The following is a 24,469-nucleotide window of genomic DNA, read 5'->3' on the forward strand; positions in this document are numbered from 1 at the left end:
AACAGCGACCCGACCCGAACCCGACACATGTCTGGTAGCCGTACTCTAATTTGATGCAAGTCATGAAATAATGTTATAAGGTGGAACACGTCCTTACCACTGACATTGGCTACAATGTTGTTTTCACCTTGAGTTAACCAGAATGAATACCAGGGCTTAGAGGGTTAAACTAAGAGGCCAGGTTGCATAAACCTGGCTCGTATTCCCTTGTGTTTAAAAGATTAGGAGGTGATCTGATTGAGGTGTTTTTAAGATGTTTTAAAGGATTTGACGTGGGTCGATTCGGAGAAACTATTTCCTCTGTTGGAAGTTCAGAACACAGAAGAGACCCTCTTAAAATTACAGCCAGGCCATTTAGGAGGAAGATCAGGAAGCACATTTTTGCACAAATGGGTTATGGAAATCTGCAATTTTTTCTCCCAAAAGATTGGATACGGGGAGTCAATTGCAGTTTTCAAAATTGAGTGATTTTTTTTTCTTTTCTTTGGGAAGGATATCGAGGGATATGAAGCTAAGGCTGTTAAAGGCGTTCAGGAACAGATCAGCCATGGTCTCATTGAATAGTGCAGCAGGTCTGAGGGGCTCAATGACCTCCTGTGGTTCCTTTTGAGTTGGGAGAAATGGACAGGGAAGATGGTGCTACTCTTGTAAATGAGGTCAGTCTACCTAATACCCTGGTAATTAAAAGTCACTCTCCTTTTCAGGTTACAAGAGGAGCATGACACTGTCGTTCCACGCCTATTTGAATGCTCAAACCAGACTGGGCGCTTTATTGCCACAGAGATCATGGACTTCACCCAGGATGACCTCGATGATGATGATGTCATGCTTTTGGACACCTGGGAACAGGTTTATGGGAAAAAAATAATTAAATCATCATGCATAAAATATCTCCATGTCCTGTAATATTGTCTCCTCAATCAGAATAGATCTCTGGTCCTGGATCAGTCCTGGAGTTTGCTAGATGCTGACTGGAAGTGAACCCAAGGGTTGTGCAACAGTACAATTGCAGCACCTGTGGCCAGTTTGTGTTCTATTCCTAGCAATGGGTTGTTTTTTTTTTTTTGTTGGGCAAGGGTGTTAAGGGGTTGCGAAATTGAAGTGGATATATATGAATTAGGAGGAGGAGTAGGCCATTCAGCCCCTTTGAGCCTACTCCACCATTTATTAAGATCATGGCTGATCTGATTGTGGCCTCAATTCCCCTTTCTCGGTTATCCCCGAATAGGAACATACGAATTAGGAGAAGGAGTAGGCCATTCAGGTAGACGGTTGAGACGCAGATGATGCAGCCATGATCTAGTTGATTGGCAGAGCAGACTTGAGCAACTGAATAGACTCCCCTGTTCCTAAGTAACGTGCATCATCCAATGTTATGCTTAGTTGATCCTTGCTTGGCAGCAATGTAAAATTTTACAGCACCATTCGGCCAACTGGTTTATGCTCCATGTGTATCTCCTCCCACCCTACTTCATCTAACCCTAACACCATATCATAGAATTATAGTGGCCTGTTTCTGTGTCGTATATTCAACTGGTCTATGCCAGTGTTCATGCTCTTACCCCCTCTTCATCTCAGCCTATCAGCATATCCTTCTATTCTTTTCTCCCTTGTGCTTATCTAGCTTCCCCTTAAATGTATCCACACTATACGCCTCAACTACTCCCTGAGGTAGTGAGTTCCACATTCTCACCACTCTCTGGATAAAGAAGTGTCTCCTCAGTTCCCCATTGGATTTATTAGTGACTATCTTGTATTTATGGCCCCCAATTTTGGACTTCCCCCCCCCCCCCCCCACCCCCCCACAAGTGGAAACATCTATAAGTCTACCTTATCAAACCCCTTCATAAAGTTGAAGACTTCTATTGAGTTACTCTCTGTTTACTTTTCTCTTGAAAAGAGCCCCAGCCTGTTCAAGTCAATGGGTGTTGCAAGTTAAACGTTCTCTTTCTACTTGTCAGATTTTCCTGTGGATCGGTAAAGGAGCTAATGAACAAGAGAAGAAGGATTCAATTGTCACAGCGCAGGAGTATCTCAAAACCCACCCAAGCAAGCGTGACCCTGGCACCCCCATTCTGATAGTCAAGCAAGGCTTCGAGCCCCCAACATTCACTGGCTGGTTCATGGCCTGGGATCAACATCTGTGGAATGTAAGTAGATGTCGTGTGTGATCCATGTTCGTGGGACTCAAAAGTTCAGACATTTTACTTTCCAGCTAACTAGCTGTGCACCGAAGAGGTGTTTGATGTACAGCAAGCAATTAGGAAGGCAAATGGTATAACGGACTTTATTGTGAGTACAAGGTGAGGAAGTCTTGCTGCAATTACACAGGGTTTTGGTGAGACCACATCCAGAGTACAGTGTACAGTTTTGGTCTCCTTGCCCAAGGAAGCACATGCTTGCCTTAGAGGGGGTGCAATGTAGATTCACTAGATTGATTCCTGGGATGAGGGGGTTGTCCAAAAAGGAGAGATTGAGCAGAATGGGCCTTTATTCTCTTTTGAGTTTAGAAGAATAAGAGGTGATCTCATTGAAATGTATAAAATTCAGAGAGGGCTTGACAGGGTAGATGCTGAGACTGTTTGTTTCCCTCAGGCTGGTGAGTCTAGAACTAGGAATCAGTCTTGGAATAAGGGGACAACCGTTTAGGACTGAGGTGAGGAGAAATTTCTTCCCTCAGAAGGTTGTGAATCTTTGGAATTTTCTACCCCTCAGAGAGCTGTGAATGCTCAGCCATTGACTATGTTCAAGACAGATCGATAGATTTTTGGGTACTAAGGGAGTTAAGGGATTTGGGGATAGGGCAGGAAAGTGGAGCTGAGGGATAAGTTCTTCCATGATCTTGAACGTTGGAGCAAGCTTGAGGAGCTGTACGGCCTACTCCTATTTCTTCTATCTAGCGGGAGATTTGCTGTGTGCAAAATCCATTGTATCTGGTTGATTGGGACTCCTCCGTAAGAGGGGAGAAATGCCTACACTTACAAATGTTTAAATGACGAATAAGGAAATACTCTCTCTCTGATCCATAGAGACCCCTTCCCATCCAGACGGGGAGACAGTTGCATAGTGGTAATGTTGCTGGACTAGTAATCCAGAGGCCCAGGCTAATGCTCTTGGGACACTATTGTGTCCAATTCTGGGCACCACATTTTAGGAATGATCTCCAGGCCTTGGTGAGGGTGCAGAGGGGATTCACTGGAATGGTTCCAGGGATCAGGGACTTCAGTGGACAGACTGGAGAAGCTGGGATTGTTTTCCTGAGAACAAGAGCAGGTTAAAGGGTGATTTTATTTTTAAAGAGGGGTTTTGATAGTGGATGCAGAATCCACTGTCAGAAGGGTAACCAAAAGACATGCAATTTAAATAATTGGCAAAAAAAGCCAGAAGGGAGGAATTTTTTTTTATTTAACAGTTATGATCTGGAATGTGCTGTCTGAAAGATGGGAGCAAATTCCATAACTTTCGAAAGGGAATTGGATAATTGCTTGAAAAGGAGAAATTTTACAGGGCTATGGGGAAAGAGCACAGCAGTGGGACTAATTAGATAGCTCTTTCAATGAGCTGGCACAAACATGTTGGGCTGAATGGCCTCCTTCTGTGCAGTAAAATTCTATGAAAATTTCTTTCTGGCCATCAAAGCAGTCAACCAAGTTCCAGTGAATCTATAGCAACTCTTGGGGGTGGGTTTGGGGGGGGGGGGGGGGGGTGGAGGTAGGGAAGAACTTGCATTTCTATAGCACCGTTTATGACCTCAGGATGTGCCACAGCATTTATAGTCGATTAAGTACTTTTTTTTTCTTGAAGTGTAGTCACTATTGTAAAGTAGGAGATGTGGCAGCTACACAGCAAACGCCCATAAGCAGTAATGAAATAAATGACCAGGCAATTTAAAAAAAAAAAAAAAAATTCATGTTGGTTGAGGGATATATTTTTGATCCAGGACAAAGGGAGAACTCCCCTGCTCTTTGAAATAGTAGCTGTGGGATCTTTTATCTCTGCTGGGGTCTCAGTTTAACATCTCATCTGAAAGACGGCACCTCCAACAGTGTGGTGATCAAAGAACAAAGAACAGTACAGCACAGGAACAGGCCATTCGGCCCTCCAAGCCTGCGCCGATCTTGATGCCTGCCTAAACTAAAACCTTCTGCACTTCCGGGGACCGTATCCCTCTATTCCCATTCTATTCATGTATTTGTCAAGATGCCTCTTAAACGTCGCTATCGTACCTGCTTCCACCACCTCCCCCGGCAGCAAGTTCCAGGCACTCACCACCATCTGTGTAAAGAACTTGCCTCGCACATCCCCTCTAAATTTTGCCCCTCACACCTTAAACCTATGCCCCTTAGTAACTGACTCTTCCACCCTGGGAAAAAGCTTCTGACTATCCACTCTGTCCATGCCGCTCATAACTTTGTAAACCTCTATCATGTCGCCCCTCCACCTCCGTCGTTCCAGTGAAAACAATCCGAGTTTATCCAACCTCTCCTCATAGCTAATGCCCTCCAGACCAGGCAACATCCTGGTAAACCTCTTCTGTACCCTCTCCAAAGCTTCCACGTCCTTCTGGTAGTGTGGCCACCAGAATTGCACGCAATATTCTAAGTGTGGCCTAACTAAAGTTCTGTACAGCTGCAGCATGACTTGCCAATTTTTATGCTCTATGCCCCTACCAATGAAGGCAAGCATGCCGTATGCCTTCTTGACTACCTTATCCACCTGCGTTGCCACTTTCAGTGACCTGTGGACCTGTACGCCCAGATCTCTCTGCCTGTCAATACTCCTAAGGGTTCTGCCATTTACTGTATACTTCCCACCTGCATTCGACCTTCCAAAATGCATTACCTCACATTTGTCCAGATTAAACTCCATCTGCCATTTCTCCGCCCAAGTCTCCAACCGATCTATATCCTGCTGTATCTTCTGACAATCTTCATCACTATCCGCAACTCCACCAACCTTTGTGTCGTCCGCAAACTTACTAATCAGACCAGCTACATTTTCCTCCAAATCATAGTGAGGGTAGGGCCGATCAGGGATAGTGGAGGGAACTTGTGCCTGGAGGTAGGGGAGGTCCTAAATGAATACATTGCTTCAGTATTCACTAGTGAGAGGGACCTGGTCGTTTGTGAGGACAGCGTGGAACAGGCTGATATGCTCGAACAGGTTGAGGTTAAGAGGGAGGATGTGCTGGAAATTCTGAATGATATGAGGACAGATAAGTCCTCGGGGCCAGACGGGATATACCCGAGGATATTACCGGAAGCGAGGGAAGAGATTGCTGTGCCTTTGGCGATGATCTTTGCGTCTTCACTGTCCACTGGAGTAGTGCCGGATGATTGGAGGGTGGCAAATGTTGTTCCCTTGTTCAAGAAAGGGAATAGGGATAACCCTGGGAATTCTAGACCAGTCAGTCTTACGTCGGTAGTGGGCAAATTATTGGAGAGGATTCTGAGAGACAGGATTTATGATTATTTGGAAAAGCATAGTTTGATTAGAGACATCAGCATGGCTTTGTGAGGGGCAGGTCATGCCTCACAAGCCTTATTGAATTCTTTGAAGATGTGGTACCACATTGATGAAGGAAGAGCAGTGGATGTGGTATATATGGATTTTAGCAAGGCGCTTGATAAAGTTCCCCATGGTAGGCTCATTCAGAAAGTAAGGAGGCATGGGATTCAGGGAAAGTTGGCTGTCTGAATACATAATTGGCTGGCCCATAGACGGAGGGTGGTAGTAGATGGAAAGTATTCAGCCTGGAGCTTGGTGACCAGTGGTGTTCCGCAGGGATCTGTTCTGGGACCTCTGCTCTTTGTGATTTTTATAAATGACTTGGATGAGGAAGTGGAAGGCTGGGTTAGCAAGTTTGCCGATGACACGAAGGTTGCTGGAGTTGTAGATAGTGTGGAGGGCTGTTGTAGGTTGCAACGGGACATTGACAGGATGCAGAGCTGGGCTGAGAAGTGGCAGATGGAGTTCAACCTGGAAAAGTGTGAAGTGATTCATTTTGGAAGGTCGAATTTGAATGCGGAATACAGGCTTAAAGACAGGATTCTTGGTAGTGTGGTGGAACAGAGGGATCTTGAGGTCCATGTCCATAGATCGCTCAAAGTTGCCACCCAAGTTGATAGGGTTGTTAAGAAGGCGTATGGTGTGTTGGCTTTCATTAACAGGGGGATTGAGTTTAAGAGCCGCGAGGTTATGCTGCAGCTCTATAAGGCCCTGGTTCGACCACACTTGGAATATTGTGTTCAGTTCTGGTCGCCTCATTATTGGAAGGATGTGGAAGCTTTAGAGAGGGTGCAAAGGAGATTTACCAGGATGCTGCCTGGACTGGAGGGCATGTCTTATGAAGAAAGTTTGAGGGAGCTAGGGCTTTTCTCATTGGAGCGAAGAAGGATGAGAGGTGACTTGATAGAGGTGTACAAGATGATGAGAGGCATAGATAGAGTGGATAGCCAGAGACTTTTTCCCAGGGTGGAAAGGGCTATCACCAGGGGGCATAATTTTAAGGTGATTGGAGGAAGATTTAGGGGAGATGTCAGAGGTAGGTTCCTTACACAGAGAGTGGTGGGTGCGTGGAATGCACTGCCAGCGGTGGTAGTAGAAGCAGATACATTAGGGGCATTTAAGCGACTCTTGGATAGGTACATGGATGATAGTAGAATGAAGGGAAGGTAGTTAGTTTGATCCTAGAGTAGGTTAAAGGTTCGGCACAACATTGTGGGCCGAAGGGCCTGTACTGTTCTATGTTCTATATACTACAAACAGCAAAGGTCCCAGCACTGATCCCTGCGGAACACCACTAGTCACATCCCTCCATTCAGAAAAGCACCCTTCCACTGCTACCCTCTGTCTTCTATGACCGAGCCAGTTCTGTATCCATCTTACCAGCTCCCCTCTGATCCTGTGTGACTTCACCTTTTGTACCAGTCTGCCATGAGGGACCTTGTCAAAGGCTTTACTGAAATCCATATAGATAACATCCACTGCCCTTCCTTCATCAATCATCTTCATCACTTCCTCAAAAAACTCAATCAAGTTAGTAAGATACGATCTCCCCTGCACAAAACCATGCTGCCTCTCGCTAATAAGTTTGTTTGTTTCCAAATGGGAGTAAATCCTGTCCCGAAGAATCCTCTCTAATAATTTCCCTACCACTGACGTAAGGCTCACCGGCCTATAATTTCCTGGATTATCCTTGCTACCCTCCTTAAACAAAGGAACAACATTGGCTATTCTCCAGTCCTCTGGGACCTCACCTGTAGCAAATGAGGGTGCAAAGATTTCTGTCTGTCAAGGCCCCAGCAATTTCTTCCCTTGTACTCCCTCAGTACTGTACTGCGCATATTGTGTGAGCCTGACTTCTAATGTTCACGTTTCCCTTTTTTCTTCAAGGATGGAAAATATGGAGATATGCAGGCAGAGCTGGATGATCCTCAAATTGTTGATGAGCTGATGCAAGTAAGCAAGTCTTTTTTGTTGCAGAGCAGGTGGGGCTTCTGGCAGATGTACAATCTGACAACTTTGCATTTGGACCTTTAATATAAGGAACCCTTTGGTTTTAAAACAAATGAAACGGCAAAATGCTCAGCAGCATCTGAGAGAGAAATAGTTAACATCAGCTTAGAGACCTTTCATCAGAACTGGTAACAAAGGCCTTGGTGTGGTTGCAGAGATTTGCTCAAATGGTACCAAGGATAAGGGACTTCAGATAGGTGGGAAGACTGGAGAAACTGGGATTGTTCTCCTTTGAACCGGGAAGGTTAGGAGATTTGATAGAGGTGTTCAAAATTATGAAGGGTTTTGATGGCGTAAATAAGTATTCAGTGGCAGAGGAGTCAGTAACTAGAGCACAGAACGAAGATAATTCCCAAAAAGTCCAGAGGGGATATGGGGAGAATTTTTCTTTCCACAGTGAGTTGTTGTGATCTGGAATACACTGTCTGAAAGGGCGGTGGAAGTTGATTCAGTCGTAACTTTCAAAAGAGTGAATTGGATAAATACTTGAAGGGAAAAATTTGCAGGGTGACTGGGAAAGAGCAGGCAATTGGCATTAATTGGATAGCTCTTTCAAAGAGCTGGCACAGGCACGATGGGGCGAATGGCCGCCTCCGGTGCAGTAGGATTCCATTATTCCAACTGTCCTGGACCTCATCCAGCATAACTGCTCCTATGTTGCTGTGCACGCCACGTGAGAAAGGACTGATATTGATGAGAGTTGCTACCTATGCTAAGAAAGGTTTAGGCATGGTCCTGTACAACAGTTTCCAGTTCTGATGAAAGGTGACAGACCTGAAACGTTAACTCTGCTTCTCTCTCCACAGATGCTGCCAGACCTGCTGAGTATTTTCAGCATTTTTTTTGTTTCTATTACCAAGTTTCATGTGCTGTTTGGGAGCTCTACAGTTAAGCGAGAGTCGTTGGACCTTGCATTGTCTCAACAGGGGCATCAGAGAGCAAACAAGCTTGGGAACTATGGTTGTTCTTTCCATTTTTCCTTTTTTTTTTTTTACTGCTACCCTGCTCCAGCGCACCCCACCCCCAAAATAATAGGGTTCTGCTGTAGCACTTTTATCATCGCACGTCGCTAATCCTCATGACGGTACAGAAGTGCTCCATATGGTGCAGTACCTTTTAATGGTGAGTTAACGCCTAGTTGAAAGAACTTGCATTTCTATAGCGTCTTTCAGCACCTCAGGACATCCCAATGTGCTTTACAACCAATTGAATATTTTTCTGAAGTGTAGTCTGTGCTGTAAAGTAGGAAACTATGGCAGACAGCTTGTGCACAACAAACTTCCACAAACAGTAATGAGATAATCTGTTTTAGTGATGTTGGTTGAGAGATCAATATTGGCCAGGACACCGGGGAGAATTCTCCTGCTCTTCGAAATAGTCGCCTTGGGATATTTTACATCCATCTGAGGGGGCAGACGGGGCCTCGGTTTAACGGCTCATCTGAAAGATGGCACCTCTGACAATGCAGCACTTCCTTAGTACTGTACTGGGTGTGTCAGCTTAGATTTTTGTGTTAAATCTCTGGAGTGGGACTTAAGCGCACAATCTTCTGACTCTGAGGCCAGAGTTCCAACCATTGAGCCATGGCTGACACTTTTCTGTCTTTTTTTTTTTGGTTCCCTCCCCACCCAGGATATGAAAAGTGTCCCAGTTTCTTACAGTTACAGCAATGTGTCATCAGCTAAAGGATCCTTGCGGATATACCCAGCAGAGCAACTGATCAATAAGCAGCCAGAGGAGCTACCTGAAGGAGTGGATGCAACAAGGAAGGAGGTGAGTTGGGCAACATTTGTGGGCTTTCCCTAAATCAAAGGTAGGTGGATCACTGGGGCTTGTGCACTCACTTGGAGCTGCTGGGTACGATGCGAGCATTGAAGTTGGGTGATGTTGTAGGGGAGAGGTCGAAAAGGGAATGGGGATCAGCAAGAACGACTGGGTAACTGAGCAAAGGTGGTAAAAGCACAGTGGAAATTGAATGTTGGTCATGGTGGGGAAGGGGAGACAGAACCTAAGTCTATTGCATATGAGCACACTCCCTAATGGCCCCTGTGGGTTTTTAGAGGGGTGGGAAAGAGGAAATTGAAGCTGGAGGCACCCTTAGGGTTGCTTGTTACCTCATCTGCATAAGGGGAAAACTCCCTCAATCTTGAAAAGAACTTGCATTTATGTAGCACCTTTCACGACCTCTGGATGTCCCAAAGTGCTTATAACAATTTGCATTTATATAGTGCCTTTGACATAAAACATCCCAAGGTGCTTCACAGGAGTGAAATAAAGCAAAATGTGACACTGAATCACATGAGATATTCGAGCAGGTGACCAAAAGCTGGGTCAGAGGTAGGTTTTAAGGAGTGTCTTAAAGGAGAAAAGAGAGGCAGCGAGTTGGAGCAGGTTAGGGAGGGAGTCCTAGAGCTTAGGACCCAGGCAGCTGAAAGGTCGTTGTCAATGATGGGGCAATTAAAATCGGGGATGCTCAAGAGGCCAGAATTAGAGGAGCGCAGCGATCTCAAAGAGTTGTCTGGCCGGAGGTGATTAGATATGGAGGGCGAGGCCATTGAGGGATTTAAAAGCAAGGATGAGAATTTTTAAATTGAGGCACTGATTGACCAGGAGCCAATGTAGGTCAGCGAGCACAAGTGGTGATGGGTGAACAGGACTTAGTGCAAATCAGGACATGGATTGTAGAGTTTTGGATGACCTCGAGTTTACAGAAGGTAGAATGTGGGAGGCCAGCCAGGAGTGCGTTGGAAGTCACGTCTAGTGATAACAAAGAGGTGGATGAGAGTTTCAGCAACAGATGAGTTGGGGCAGGGGTGGAGTCGGGGACTTTTTATTCTTCCATGGGATGTGAGCATCGATGGCAAGGCCAGTATTTGTTGCCCATCCCTAATTTCCCTCAACTGATTGGCTTGCTAGGCCATTTCAGAGGGCAGTTGAGAGTCGATCACATTGCTGTGGGTCTGGAGTCACATGTAGGCCAGACCAGGTAAGGACAGCAGATTTCCTTCCCTAAAGGACATTAGTGAACCAGATGGGTTTTTACGGCAATCGATGATGACGCCATGAAACTATTACTGATTTTTAAAAAATTAATAAAGTGATTACCGACAACGCAGCCGGCAGCTGATGTCCTCATACTGCGTCAATCTGCGCACACACGCAGATTGGCTCCTACTCTCTGCGCATGCGCTGCGTTCTGCATTGCCAGGACTGGTCGGTTGGTGCATGCGCAGATTACGTCATTGAGTAACGCGGGCAGAGCGCGGGGGTGGGGGAAGCGGGGAGAGCGCGGGGGTGGGGGAAGCGGGGAGAGCGCAGCCGAAGACCTTGGTGGCGACGGGTGTGCTCTCCTCCTCTCCCCACGCGCCACCCCCCTTCCCGGCCTGTCTGCTCGCTCTCTCCTGCACCCCACGCTCTCGCTCCCTCCTGCCGTTGTGTTTAGGTTGCCTTCGTGTGATTATTTGAGCAGCGCCATCTTTAGTCCTGGCAGCTGCTGACTTCGCAGACTGTGATGTTTTAGTGGCATAGGCTGCATCTGTGCATGTGCCACTGCAGCGCCGCCTAGTGGTAGCCATTAATGATTGAATTTAAATTCCACCAGCTTCCAAAGTGGGATTTCAGCCCATGTCACCAGGGCATTAGCCTGGGCATCTGGATTAACAGTCCAGTGACATTACCACTATGCCACTGCCTCCCCATAAATTCTACAAAGGTGGAAGTAGGTGGTCTTAGTGATGGTACGTGCAACACTTTTGAAGTGTAGCCACTGTTGCAATGTAGGAAATGTAGCAACCAGGCCCCGCAAACACCAATCAGATAATGACCAGGTAACTTTTATTGTTAGTGATGTTGGTTGAGGGATATGTTTTGGCTAGGGCAGCAGGAATTCTTCTGCTCATCTTTGAATAGTGTCTTTGGTTTTATGTTCACTTGAGATGGCAGATGGGCCTTGGTTTAATGGTTCATCTGAAAGATGGCACTTCAGACACTGCAGCACTCGCTCAGTACCGCTCTGGGAGTGTCAGTCTGGATTTACTGCTTAAGTCTCTGGAGAGTTGCTTGAACTCTTGAGGTGAGAGAGTGCTACCCACTGAGCCATGGCTGATGCATTTTCTATTGATGTATATTTCTATGTATATTCTACTAGCCTGTATCTCTGGGTTGATGTCCTTTTGTGTTCTTATTCTGTTCCCTTCAACGCACAGGAGTACCTTTCAGATGAAGACTTCCAGATGATTTTTAACACAACAAGAATGAAGTTCAATGCGATGCCAGAGTGGAAACAGAAGAACCTGAAGAAACAAAAAGGATTGTTTTAGAAGCATGAGCTTAACTAGGCTGCTCTGTTTATTTAAAAAGAAATTAATTCCAAACAGTGTGATTGCGGGGAGGGGAGAAATCAAAATACCCATTTAGACAGAATTATCAACTTTGTTTTAAAAAAAAAACTCTGCCAAACCCATCAGTACCTCTTATTGCTTGTGTAAGTTGCTGTGAGAATATGTAGATCAGCTGAAATCTATCCATTGTAGTTAAGTTAGCACAAACTTAATTAAGCTCTGAAGTAGTTTTCCGTTCCTGTTTGAGATTTGAGTTGACAAATAAGGAACTGCAGCCCCCAAATCAACTACTGGAGGTGACTACAGCAGCCAGTGACATGGCTCGCTAGCGACATCTACTGCAGAAGCCCAATTCTGTCAGCAGTAGAGCACCAAATCGAACCGTCATTTGCAGATACATGAAGTTATCCCAAAAGCTACTGCTTCTAAGCTATTTAGTGAAAACAGAGATTCTAGGGCAGATTTTCCAAGATAGCTACTTTCCAGTGCTTTAATAATGTAATATAAATCAGTTATAGGTTCTTTATTTCATGAAATTCTGCATATTTGTTATACTGTAAGATGTATTAAAATTGGATCTCGGGCTTGACCTGTTGAATGTATAGTCAGATGGAGCTGTCCATTTTTTTAAGAGGCTGTTTCAGAAGAATGCTGCTAAAACAGCATTTTCTTCTGACAGTCTAAATTGGCAAAATGCCACTTGCTACTTCCCTTTTTTCTTTCCAATATTTGAGCAGTGATGGAAATCTGGAAATGGTACAAACCAAAAAAAAACAAACTAGTAGCACTCTCCTGTAAATGCACATTGTACATTGTAGAATCAATAAGAAATAACAAGATGGCTGATTCCTCCCTTGTGCCTCCCCCGGAAGCCAGAATTGTGCATGGGTTCAAATCTAATGTCCCCAAGTGTAGATCATATTTCTGACTTCGCACTGATATGACCAATGCTAATTATCTTCTGAATCCCTTTACTTTTATTTTTGAAAACCCAAGTCTTGCACTTCAGGGTTGGAATATGTGAATCAATAGCAAAAATTGGAAATGGAGAGCAATGTTTCACCAAGCAGCGAATTGCAGTTCTAATCTTGGGCTGGGGGTGTCTATGAATCACACTGTACAGCATTTCAGCATCTTAATTAGTGATGCTTGCATTAATTCACTTCAATTAACTGTGCATGTGAAATGTATTTATGAATTGTCCACAAAAATAAATATATGAAATGATTCACACAATATATACTTTGCCTTTTTATTGGACAGGGTGAGGGGGCGAGAGGGGAGACAGTGGCATAGTGGTAATATCACTGGGCTGGTAATCCAGAGGCCCAGGATATTGCCCTGGGACACTGGTTCAAATCCCAACACAGCAGCTGGTGAATTAATGAATTAATTTTTAAAAATCTGGAATTGAAAGCCAGTCTCAGTAATGGCACCATTACTTTCATTGATTATCGTTTTAAAAAAAAAAAATACTGGTACACTAATATCCTTTAGGGAAGGAAATCTGCTATCTTTACCCAGTCTGGCCTAAATGTAACTCCAGAGCCACAGCAATGTGGTTGACTTTTAACTGCGATTGACTTTTAAAAAATTCTTGAAATGTGGGTATCGCTGGCAAGGCCATCATTTGTTGGCCATCCCTAATTGCCCTTGACAATTGAGTGGCTTGTGAGGCCATTTCAGAGGGCAGTTAAGAATCGGCCAAGTTGCTGTGGGTCTGGAGTCACATGTAGGTCAGACGAGGACGAGATTTCCTTCCCTAAAGGACATTGGTGAACCAGCTGGGTTTTTATGACAATCGATGATGATTTTATAGCACCATTACTGAGACTAGCTTTCAATTCCAGATTTTTAAAAAATAATTAATTGAATTTAAATTCCACTAACTGCTGTGGTGGGATTTGAACCTGTGTCCACAGAACATTAGCCTGGGTCCCTTAACTGCCCTCTGAAATGGCTGAGAACACTATTCGGTTCAAGGGGACAACAAATTCTTTTTTTCCTCAAATATACTGTATTCATAAAATTCTGTATTTAAAAAAAAAAATTACAAAACAGTTCAAAACAGCACCAAGTTGACATTCAAAAAGTGCAAAAGAAATGAGTTTTCTTCAGTAAGGGAGTCAGTTGTCTCACAACCCTTCCATTCCATTTTACATACAATGGACATTTTACAGCAAACCTATATTTGGTGTGTATAGCCCAAGGTATTTTCCATGGGTCCAGCCCCTTGGTTCACTTTGGTGGGAGGACCTTACACAGTGCTCTTTCCCCATTGAGCCTTTGCAGCGGCTGCCCCAAGCTTTAGTGTGTCCCTCAGAACGTAGTCCTGGACCTTGGAATGTGCCAGACTGCAACACTCGGTCGTGGACAACTCTTTGTATTAGAAGAACAAGTTTCGGGCAGACCAAAGAGCGTCTTTCATCAAATTGATGGTCCTCCAGCAGCAGTTGAAGTTTATCTCAGTGTGCATCCCTGGGAACAGCCCGTAGAGCACAGACTCCTGTGTGACAGAGCTGCTTGGGATGAACCTCGACCAAAAACAACTGCATCTCTTTCCACAACTGCTTTGCAAAGGCACATTCCAGAACGAGGTGGGCAACAGTCTCTTCCCCAGCGCAGCCACCTCGAAGGCAGCGTGTGGAGGGGGTGAGACTCTGGGCATGCAGGCAGGATCAGATGGGGAGGGCCCATCTCTCCAACAGCCAAGCTACAGCTTGGTGTTTGTTTGAAAGTTCTGGTGATGAGGCATTCTGCCAAATGACTTTGGCAGTCTGCTCAGGGAACCATCCGACAAGATCCACCATCTCCTTTTCCCGTAGGGCCTTGAGGACATTCTGTGCACCTGATAAATTGGTGGTCAAAGGTGTTTTCCCGCAGAAACTTTCCCACAAAGGATAGGTGGGATGGCACAGTCCAACTGGATGCAGTGTTCAGCGGCAATGTGGCCAGAACCATCCTTTGCAACACCGGGGACAGACAGAACCTCAGTGCATAGTGACACTTGGTGCTTGCATACACACAGTGTCTAGGGCTCTACACACAGCTTGATGCAGCCGCGCACGAAGGTGGTCGTCAGGATGAGGGCGAAGTTTTGGTACATTTTTCCCGCTCTTACCCAGAGGTTTGAACATTGTGTCCCTCCGGACCTGGCCCATTTTAGATCTCCAGATAAAGCTGAAAATGGCTCGGGTGACCGCCAAGGCGCAGGAGTAGGGTATGGGCCAGACCTGCGCCACATACAGCAACAACATGAGTGCCTCGCACCTGGTGACCAGGTTCTTACCCACAATCGAAAGAGATCGCTGCTCCCACATGCTCGGTTTGTCGTGTACCCTGGCTACTCGCTCCTCCCAGGTTTTGGTGCATGCTCCAGCCCTTCCGAACCATATCCCCAGCACCTTCAGGTAGTCTGACCTGACTGTGAAGGGGACAAAGGATTGGTCGGCCCAGTTCCCAAAGAACATGGCCTCGCTCTTGCTGTCGTTGACTTTGTCTCCCGAGGCCAGTCTGAACTGGTTGCAGATGCTCATCAGTCTGCAAACGGACAGTGGTTCCGAGCAGAAGACGGCGTTGTCGTGTACAGGGAGGTTTTTACCTGAATGCCTCCATTGCCTGGGATTGTCATTCCTCTTATGCCTGCATCCTTCCTAATGGACTCAGCAAAAGGTTCAATACAGTAAACAAACAAGACAGGGGGAGAGAGGACAACCCTGTCTGACTCCAGATTTGATCGGGAAACTTTTTGATTCCCACCCATTGATTGAGACTGCGCTACTGATGTTTGTATAGAGCAGTTTGATCCAATTGCAGATTCGCTTCCCAAACCCTATTTTGGAGAACGCGTCCATCATGTAGGTGTGCGATATCCTGTCAAAAGCCTTCTCCTGGTCCATGTTGATGAGGCAGGTGTCCACCCTCCTGTTCCGTACATAGGCGATCGTATCCCTGAGTAGCGCGAGACTATCAGAGATCTTCCTGCCGGGTACAGTGCAGGTCTGGTCAGGGTGAATCACCAACTCCAGAGTAGACTTGACCCAACTGGCGATGACTTTGGACAGAATCTTGTAGTCAACATTAGGCAGTGAGATGGGCCGCCAATTTCTGATTTCTGCCCTCTCCCCCTTCCGCTTGTAGATGAGGGTGATGATGCCTTTCCTCATGGATTCTGACATGCTGCCGGCCAGAAGTATACTCTCGTATACTTCCAGCAGGTCTGGGCCGACCCAGTCCCACAGCGTCGAATACAACTCGACCGAAAAGCCATCGCTTCCAGGAGTTTTACTCGTCTCAAAGGACCTGACGGCGTTTGTCAGCTCACCCAGAGTTAACGGTTTGTCCAGTCTCTCCCTCAGGCTGTCATCTAAGACCTCTGATGACAGGAAGGACTGGGAAGCCGTGCAGTCAGTGGGCTTCACGTCGTACAGCTCAGCATAAAAGGATTTGCTGATCCTTAATATGTCGGACTGCGAAGATGTTACCGAGCCATCTGTTCCTTCAGGCTGCTGATCACAGAGCTATCTCTGTGTTTTTTTTTCCAAAATATACTTTATTCATAAAAATCTGTAAAAAGTACATTACAAAACAGTTCAAAACAGCACCAAGTTGACAATACAAAAAGTGCAAAGGAGATCAGGTTCTTTCAATACAGGAGTGAGTTGTCTCACAACCCTTCCATTTCATTTTACATGCCATGTACATTTTGCAGCAAACCCATATTTTCTGGATCCAGCCCCTCAGTTCACTTTGGTGGGGGGGACCTCACACAGCGGTCTTTTCCCATTGAGCCCCAAGCTTTAATGCGTCCCTCAGCACGTAGTCCTGGACCTTGGAATGTGCCAGACTGCAACACTCGGTCGTGGACAACTCTTTGCACTGGAAGACCAGCAAGTTTCGGGCAGACCAAAGAGCGTCTTTCACCGAATTGATGGTCCTCCAGCAGCAGTAGATGTTTATCTTGGTGTGCGTCCCTGGGAACAGCCCGTAGAGCACAGACTCCTGTGTTACAGAGCTGCTTGGGATGAACCTCGACAAAAACCTCTTGCTTTGACAGTGATACTTGCATCCCATGGAAGAATAAAAAAGGTGCAGCATCACACTGGGGGAATGCTAATGGGACAACTATTAAGGTGATGTTGCTTTCTCTGTACCCCTCTTTTCAGCAATGACCCTGCAGCTGTACAGTGCTAAATGTATGTTTTTTTGGTTAATTATACTAATCATTTACTGAAATCCCCTGTCTGTTCATTTGGTCCCTTCCACAGAACAATAGCCCCCATTTTAACTCAGAAATCTGCAGTTATATTGTGCCTTTCACAAACTCTGTCCCAACACTATTTACAGCCAACGAAGTACATTTGATTTGCAGTCACTGTTGTAATGTAGAAAACGCAGCAGCCAACTTGTTCACAGTAAACTCCTACAAACAGCAACGAGTTAAAGATCAGTTAATGTTTGTTAATGGTATTGGTTGAAGGATAAACATTGCCTTGGGAGAACGTTCCTGCTCCTCTTCAAAATAATGCTGTGGATCTTTACATCAACTGAGAGGGCAGACTGGCCTCCGTTTAACAGCACCTCTGACAGTGCAGCTCTCCCTCAGTACTGAACTGGGAGTGTTAACCTGGATTATGTGCTCGAGTCTCTGGAGTTGGATCTGAACCCACAAGCGTCTGACAGAGGTGACAATCCTGCCGTGATTAAATCTGCCACTGGATAAATGTCATCCAAACAATGAAACTTTCTGTTCAAAGGAAAGTTGTTGAGAAAGTATAGCTGTGACCAACTGGGATGTTTCAGGGTAGTGGTTATGTTACTGGACTAATAATCCAGAGAATCCCACTATGGGCACTTTGAGAATTTGAATCCAGTTTCTTAAAGAAAATCTGGAAATAAAAAATTTGGCAGTGAAAGTGACCATGAAGTTTTCTAAAAGCAAAATACTGCGGATGCTGGAAATCTGAAACAAAAACAAGAAATGCTGGAATCACTCAGCAGGTCTGGCAGCATCTGTGGAAAGAGAAGCACAGTTAACGTTTCGGGTCAGTGACCCTTCCCCAGATTCTCTTTCCACAGATGCTGCCAGACCTGCTGAGTGATTCCAGCATTTCTTGTTTTTGTTTCAGATTTCCAGCATCCGCAGTATTTTGCTTTTATTTTAGTGTTTAGGCAGCATCTGTGGAAAGAGAAGCACAGTTAACGTTTCGGGTCAGTGACCCTTCCACAAATTCTCTTTCCACAGATGCTGCCAGACCTGCTGAGTGATTCCAGCATTTCTTGTTTTTGTTTCAGATTTCCAGCATCCGCAGTATTTTGCTTTTATTTTAGTGTTTAGGCAGCATCTGTGGAAAGAGAAGCAGAGTTAACGTTTCGGGTCAGTGACCCTTCCACAGATTCTCTTTCCACAGATGCTGCCAGACCTGCTGAGTGATTCCAGCATTTCTTGTTTTTGTTTCAGATTTCCAGCATCCGCAGTATTTTGCTTTTATTTTAGTGTTTAATTCACTGCCACTTCTCTTCCAGGAATGCCTACCTTGAAGAAGTTCTGCTCTTCTCTCATATTTGTCAGTTCCGAAGAAGGGTCACTGACCCGAAACGTTAACTCTGCTTCTCTTTCCACAGATGCTGCCAGACCTGCTGAGTGATTCCAGCATTTCTTGTTTTTGTTTCATGAAGTTTTCTAGTTGTTATTAAAAACTCAACAGGTTCACTCCTTTAGAAGAACGACACATGCTATCCTTACCTGGTCTGGCCTAAATGTGACTCCAGTCCCACACTGATGACTCTTAAAAGACTCAGTTGTACCTAACAGCTACCCAGCAGGTTCAAAAAGAAGGGCCACCATTGCATTCTCAGAGATCGATAATAAATGCCCATGTTCTGAGAATTAGATTTTGACAGCTTTCCTCCCTTAGCCATTAGCTCTTGATGTTAATATTGAAGGCCTCGACGGACAGGGCCCAGATTGCCACAATGTAGGTGTGATCTTGTCCTCCAGGTGTGCAAAGGGAGCAACAAGTCTCTGAAATCCCACCTCCAGGTTACCACCACCATCCCCTGAACCCTCCAGCGACTACACCCTCAGGTGGTCAATCTGAGATGACTGTAGGTTGCTTAAGACTGAACTCAGCACAGGTGAGTGATTTTCTGGCCAGGAACAGGCTGAAGCGGAAAATGCAGTATAATCTGTGACCAGTCACAGTCTCAGCAGGAGACTGAAGTCTCTCAACCACAGCAGTGATGGGGGCAGGGCAGTAAACTGATAAGTTACTTGAAATATCACAACAACAGAGCAGCAATTCAGACAGAATTTGGGTCTTATGTTATAACCAGTGTAGTCCAGAGCAGAAGCGTCTTCTTGATGTTGAGAAGTCCAGAAATTTGAAGCAGTTTAGATCCAGGTCTAGATTTTTCCAGATATTTTTCAAGAGCTCAAAGATCAGGAAAAAAAAATGGCAGCAGATTATACCAGAAGCAGAGTCTTACATTTTTTTCCAATGTAGTCCTGCGCAGAAACATGATCTTGATGTCCAGTGAAGCCAGAATGGAGAGAAAAGCCTTATCTAGGTCTTATCCAGATCTTTACCAGAGCTGATGGTTTATAAGGCCTGTGTTCTCAGCATCTTGCTGTATGGCTGTGAAACATTGGCGACTTACACCTACCAGGAAAAGATGCTCAATAATTTCCATCTTCACTGTTTGCGGTGCATTATGGGTATATCCTGGCAAGACAAAATCACAAATGTGGCAGTCCTCTCGAAGGCAGAGCTCCCAAGTGTGTTGGCACGAATCAAACAGAGGGGGCTTCGATGGATCGGACACGTCCACAGGATGGAAGACGGTTGGATACCCGAGGACCTTCTGTATGGTGAGGTAGCCGGGACCAGAGGACCAGGAGGCGCCCAAAGCTCCGCTTCAAGGATGCTTGCAAACATGACATGAAGACCCTAACGATCACCTGGGAGTCACTAGTTGCCAAAAGAGGGAAATGGCGACACATCCTGTGGACTGCTGTGCACTACCACGACGACCAGTTGTTACAGCGGCTTGGCAAGAGGCACCAATAACAAAAAGAACAACACACAGCGTCACTCGGTGGCTTCATACGCGGCACTTGTGGCAGAACCCTGTAGCTCAAGGATTGGCCTTCACAGCCATCTGCAAAATGTTACAGTCAGTGAGGAGGAGTTGAAGAACTTCCCTCTTTTCCCTCTCCTTGCTTGACCACAACAGGGTTAATTATTTTTTAAAGTGGATGTACTGACCAATTGAGTAGCTGTTTGGTTCTTGTTATGATCATAGCAAGTAAGTAATCAATCGGACAGGTTTTCCTGAGTTATCAAAGTAAGAGGTTAATTTTATTGACTTTATTGTACTGAAACCAAACTAATTAAATAATAAACCAAGCCAACTTTCACACACACACTACAGGTTCTCACACACACAAATATGTTACAGAGTGGGGAAGGGTAGAGTTAGAGTCCATAGGAAAAAAAGGGTATACAGTCTGTGGAGTTTGGTGTTTCGGCTGGCTTCTAGCTGAATTCGGTGGGTCTCTTGGAGACAGCGATGTGGATGTTTTCTTCCAAAGGGGTTTCTGATTGTAGCCGGAGTATGCAGAGGTGGTCAGTCGACAGGCAGGGTTTGTAGCTTGCAAGCTGGAATGGAGAGAGAGAGATGGACCCCCACTTGGGTCTGCACATGTCAGAGCCCAGATGTTTTTCCTAGTTGCAGAGAAAAACCAGCTTAAAACCATGGGGTGGGGTTTGTCACATGACAGTCACCCAGTGATTCAAGCATGGTAGTTAGCAGGGTATTTCTTCTTGCTAAAAAGAACAGGCAGTTTCCTTAAACTTCCTAGGTCTTGGATCTTACTGGGATGAGCAGACATTTTGTCTCTACCTCGCAGACCTTGCAATGTAGGATACAGTGTTACAAATTAAATGGTCATCTTAAGCTGCCGTCAAGGTCATCTTTTATAAAAACAAAATACTACAGATGCTGGAAATCTGAAATAAAAACAAGAAATGCTGGATATACTCAGCAGGTCTGGCAGAATCTGTGGAGAGAGAAGCAAAGTTAATGTTTCAGGTCAGTGACCTTTCATCAGCACTGGCAAAGTTTAAAAATGTAATAGGTTTTAGGCAAATAAAGTGGGGGTGGGGCAAAAGAGAACAAAGGGACGGTGTTGATAGGACAGGGTCACAGAAAATAACTGACAAGGAGGTCATGGGGCAAAGGCAAAGAGTGTGTTAATAGTGTGATGAAAGACAAAGCGTTAGTGCAGAAAGGGTGTTAAATGACAGAATAATCAAAACCCTAGCCAAAAGTAAAACATGAAAAAAAAGTGGGCAGGCACATGGTTAAAGGAAAGTGTAATGGTGAAACAAACTAAAATAAAATGAAATAAAAATAAAAAATACAAAGTAAAACTAAATAAAAATGGGGGCCAGTCACGCTCTGAAATTATTGAACTCAGTGTTCTGTCCACTAGACTGTAGTGTGCCTAATCAGTAAATGAGATGCTGTTCCTGGAGCTTGTGTTGATGTTCACTGGAACACTGCAGCAATCCCAGGACAGAGATGTGATCATGAGAGCAGGGGGGAGTGTTGAAATAGCAAGCAACCAGAAGCTCGGGGTCATGTTTTCGGACTGAGCGGAGGTGTTCCGCAAAGCGGTCACCCAGTCTGAGTTTGGTTTCCCCAATGTAAAGAAGACCACATTGTGAGCAGCGAATACAGTATACTAAATTGAAAGAAGTACAAGTAAATTGCTGCTTCACTTGAAAGGAGTGTTTGGGGCCTTGGATAGTGAGGAGAGAGGAGATAAAAGGGCAGGTATTACACCTCCTGCGATTGCATGGGAAGGTGCCATGGGAAGGGGACGAGGTGGTGGGGGTAATGGAGGAGTGGACCAGGTTTTCGCGGAGGGAACGATCCCTTCGGAATGCTGACAGGGGAAGGGAGGGGAAGATGCTTTTGGTAGTGGCATCACGCTGGAGGTGGCGAAAATGGCAGAGGGTGATCCTTTGGATGTGGAGGCTGGTGGGTGGAAAGTGAGGACAAGAGGAACCCTGTTTTGGATCTGGGAGGGAGGGGAAGGGGTGAGGGTGGAGGTGCGGGAAACGGGCCGGACACGGTTGATGACCCTGTCGATCACAGAGGGGGGGAATCCTCGGTTGAAGAAAAAGGAAGACATATCAGAAGCACTGTCGTGGAAGGTTGCATCATCAGAGCAGATGCGTTGGAGACAGAGAGACTGGGAGAATGGAATGGAGTCCGTACAGGAGGCAGGGTGTGAGGAAGTGTAGTCAAGGTAGCTGTGGGAGTCAGTGGGCTTATAATGAATATTAGTAGACAGCCTCTCCCCAGAGATGGAGACAGAGAGGTCGAGGAAGGGATGTGTCAGAGATGGACCCTGTAAAGGTGAGAGAAAGGTGGAAATTGGAAGCAAAGTTGATAAAGTTTTCCAGTTCGGGGCGGGAATAGGAAACGGCACTGATACAGTCATCAATGTACCGGAAAAAGAGTTGGGGGAGGGGGCCTGAGTAGGACTGGAACAAGGAATGGTCGACATATCCCACAAAAAGACAGGCATAACTAGGACCCATGTGGGTACCCATAGCAACACCTTTTACTTGAAGGAAGTGAGTGGAGTTGAAGGAGAAGTTGTTCAATGTGAGAATAAGTTCAGCCAGGTGGAGGAGGGTGGCGGTGGATGGGGACTGGTTAGGCCTCTGTTCAAGGAAGAAGCAGAGAGCCCTCAAACAGTCCTGGGGGGGCTGGAGGTGTAGAGAGATTGGACGTCCATAGTGAAGAGGAAGGTGATTAAGGCCAGGTCATCTTTTATCTGTTCCTTTTTAAAATTTCTTTTAAAAAATATAAATTCATTATGAGGTTGCAAATTAAAAAGAAATTGTACACACACGCTCATCCTCAAACACCCACTCATCGGTCTCACACTGTCATAGCCAGGCTACGGTTTAGTTTTTTTATTCATGATTGGGCATGAGCACAAATGGGAAACTCAAACTGCTCTGACTGGGCTGCAGCATATACTGAATTTCCTCCCGAAAAGTTTACTGGGACCTAGGCGATAGGGAATTTTTTTGAATGGGAGGGGTCTCTCCTACATCCACACTGTGTAGGGTTAGGGTTGTGCACCCTGGTTTGTCCCTGCATGTCCTTTTAAACGTTGTGTGTAGCCTTGTTAGGTCTTCTCTCTGTTCAACATTTAAATAGGCGAGTACGATGTCTAATTTCCCTAACATTTCAGTGTTAACTAACCTGATGGTAGGGGGTTCCATTTGTGAGTCCTCCAGGCCTCCATCTAACTCGTCCTCACTGTCCCTTTCATCCCTCCCCTTTCCTGACTGTCTGAGAGACCTGTGCTTGTTTGTCCTCTTCTCGGCTGTGATACCATTTTAGCATATTGATGTGACACAGTCTTTGCTTTTTCCTACGATCTGGGGTGCCAATTGTATAATTCACCTTGCTAATTCTCTTTACTACTCTGTATGGGCCACTGAACCCGGCTTTCAATGGTTCTCCCATGCTAATGAAACTAACACATGATCTCAAGGCTGAAATGTTCTGGCCTTGGCATGTTTATCCGCCTGCCTTTTCATAGCTGTCTGGAAGGTTTTCTGGTGTTCCTGAGCCACCGCACAGGCTCTCGTGAGCCATTCTCAGAACATGGATATGTAGGATAACAGGGAAGGTTCGTCCCTGTGTCCTAAAAACCTCTCCTTGATTAGTTTTAGAGGACCTCTTATCTCTTGTCAAAGGGATTAAAGCCAGTGGACTCATTAGGTGACTCCCTGTTCACAAACAGAAGAAATCCCAGTCCTTTGTCCCAGTCATGGGGGCATTCATAGCAGTAGGCCCTGATCATTGTCTTTCGGGTCTGGTGGTACTGCTCCAAAGCCCCTTGTGACTGTGAGTGGTAGGCTGAGGACTTTAGCTGAGTTATGCCCAGATTACCCATGCCCTTTTGAAAAATACTGGGCATAAATGCGTGCCCTGATCCGACTGGATCCTGGCAGGCAGCCCATATCGGATGAAGAATTGGGTTAGCCCCTCCACCACTACCTTGGCAGAGATAGTTCATAGAGAGATAGCCTATGGAAATCAGGTCGCGACATCCATAATGGTGAGAAGATACTGATAGCCCCCTTTTGTTTTCAGCAGGGGTCCCACACAATCTACCAGCATTCCTCTGAATGGTTCCCCAAAGGCTGGTGTGAGAAGTAGGGGTGCAGGTTTTATTACAGGTTCAGGCTTCCCCACAACTTGGCACATTTGGCAAGTCTTACAGAACTCCTCCATATCTTTGTGGCCAGTGAAGATGCTGTTTTATGAGGGCTTGGGTTTTTCTGATACCGACATGTCCAGCCATTGGAATTTCGTGGGCTATTCTCAGTATTTCCCTGTGGTACCTCAGCGGCACCACTACCTGGTGGACCACTGTCCACTCTTCATCTGCAAGTCTGTGAGAAGGTCTCCACTTCCTCATCAGCATCTCATTCTTTAAATAGTAGCATTCTGAAACTCCCTCTGCTTCAGCTTCAGTTTGGGCAGTCTGTGCTAACTTTTTTTTAACCCTGGGT

At 45.6% G+C, this 24,469-nt stretch overlaps 1 protein-coding gene across 2 annotated transcripts in view; it reads left to right on the forward strand.

The window, feature by feature from the left end:
• LOC137371841 (villin-1-like) overlaps positions 1-13,084 on the forward strand; it is a 51,399-nt gene extending 38,315 nt beyond the window's left edge. For both annotated transcript variants that reach the window (XM_068034778.1, XM_068034779.1), the window contains exons 16-20: positions 705-849; positions 1,962-2,150; positions 7,396-7,461; positions 9,151-9,291; positions 11,724-13,084. In XM_068034778.1, the coding sequence (XP_067890879.1) occupies positions 705-849; positions 1,962-2,150; positions 7,396-7,461; positions 9,151-9,291; positions 11,724-11,837 (655 nt within the window). In that variant the 3' untranslated portion in view covers positions 11,838-13,084. The remainder of the gene's footprint in view (positions 1-704; positions 850-1,961; positions 2,151-7,395; positions 7,462-9,150; positions 9,292-11,723) is intronic.
• Positions 13,085-24,469: the final 11,385 nt, after the last annotated feature.

The sequence above is a fragment of the Heterodontus francisci genome, chromosome 7 (genome assembly GCF_036365525.1).
Source record: "Heterodontus francisci isolate sHetFra1 chromosome 7, sHetFra1.hap1, whole genome shotgun sequence".
Lineage (NCBI taxonomy): Eukaryota > Metazoa > Chordata > Chondrichthyes > Heterodontiformes > Heterodontidae > Heterodontus > Heterodontus francisci.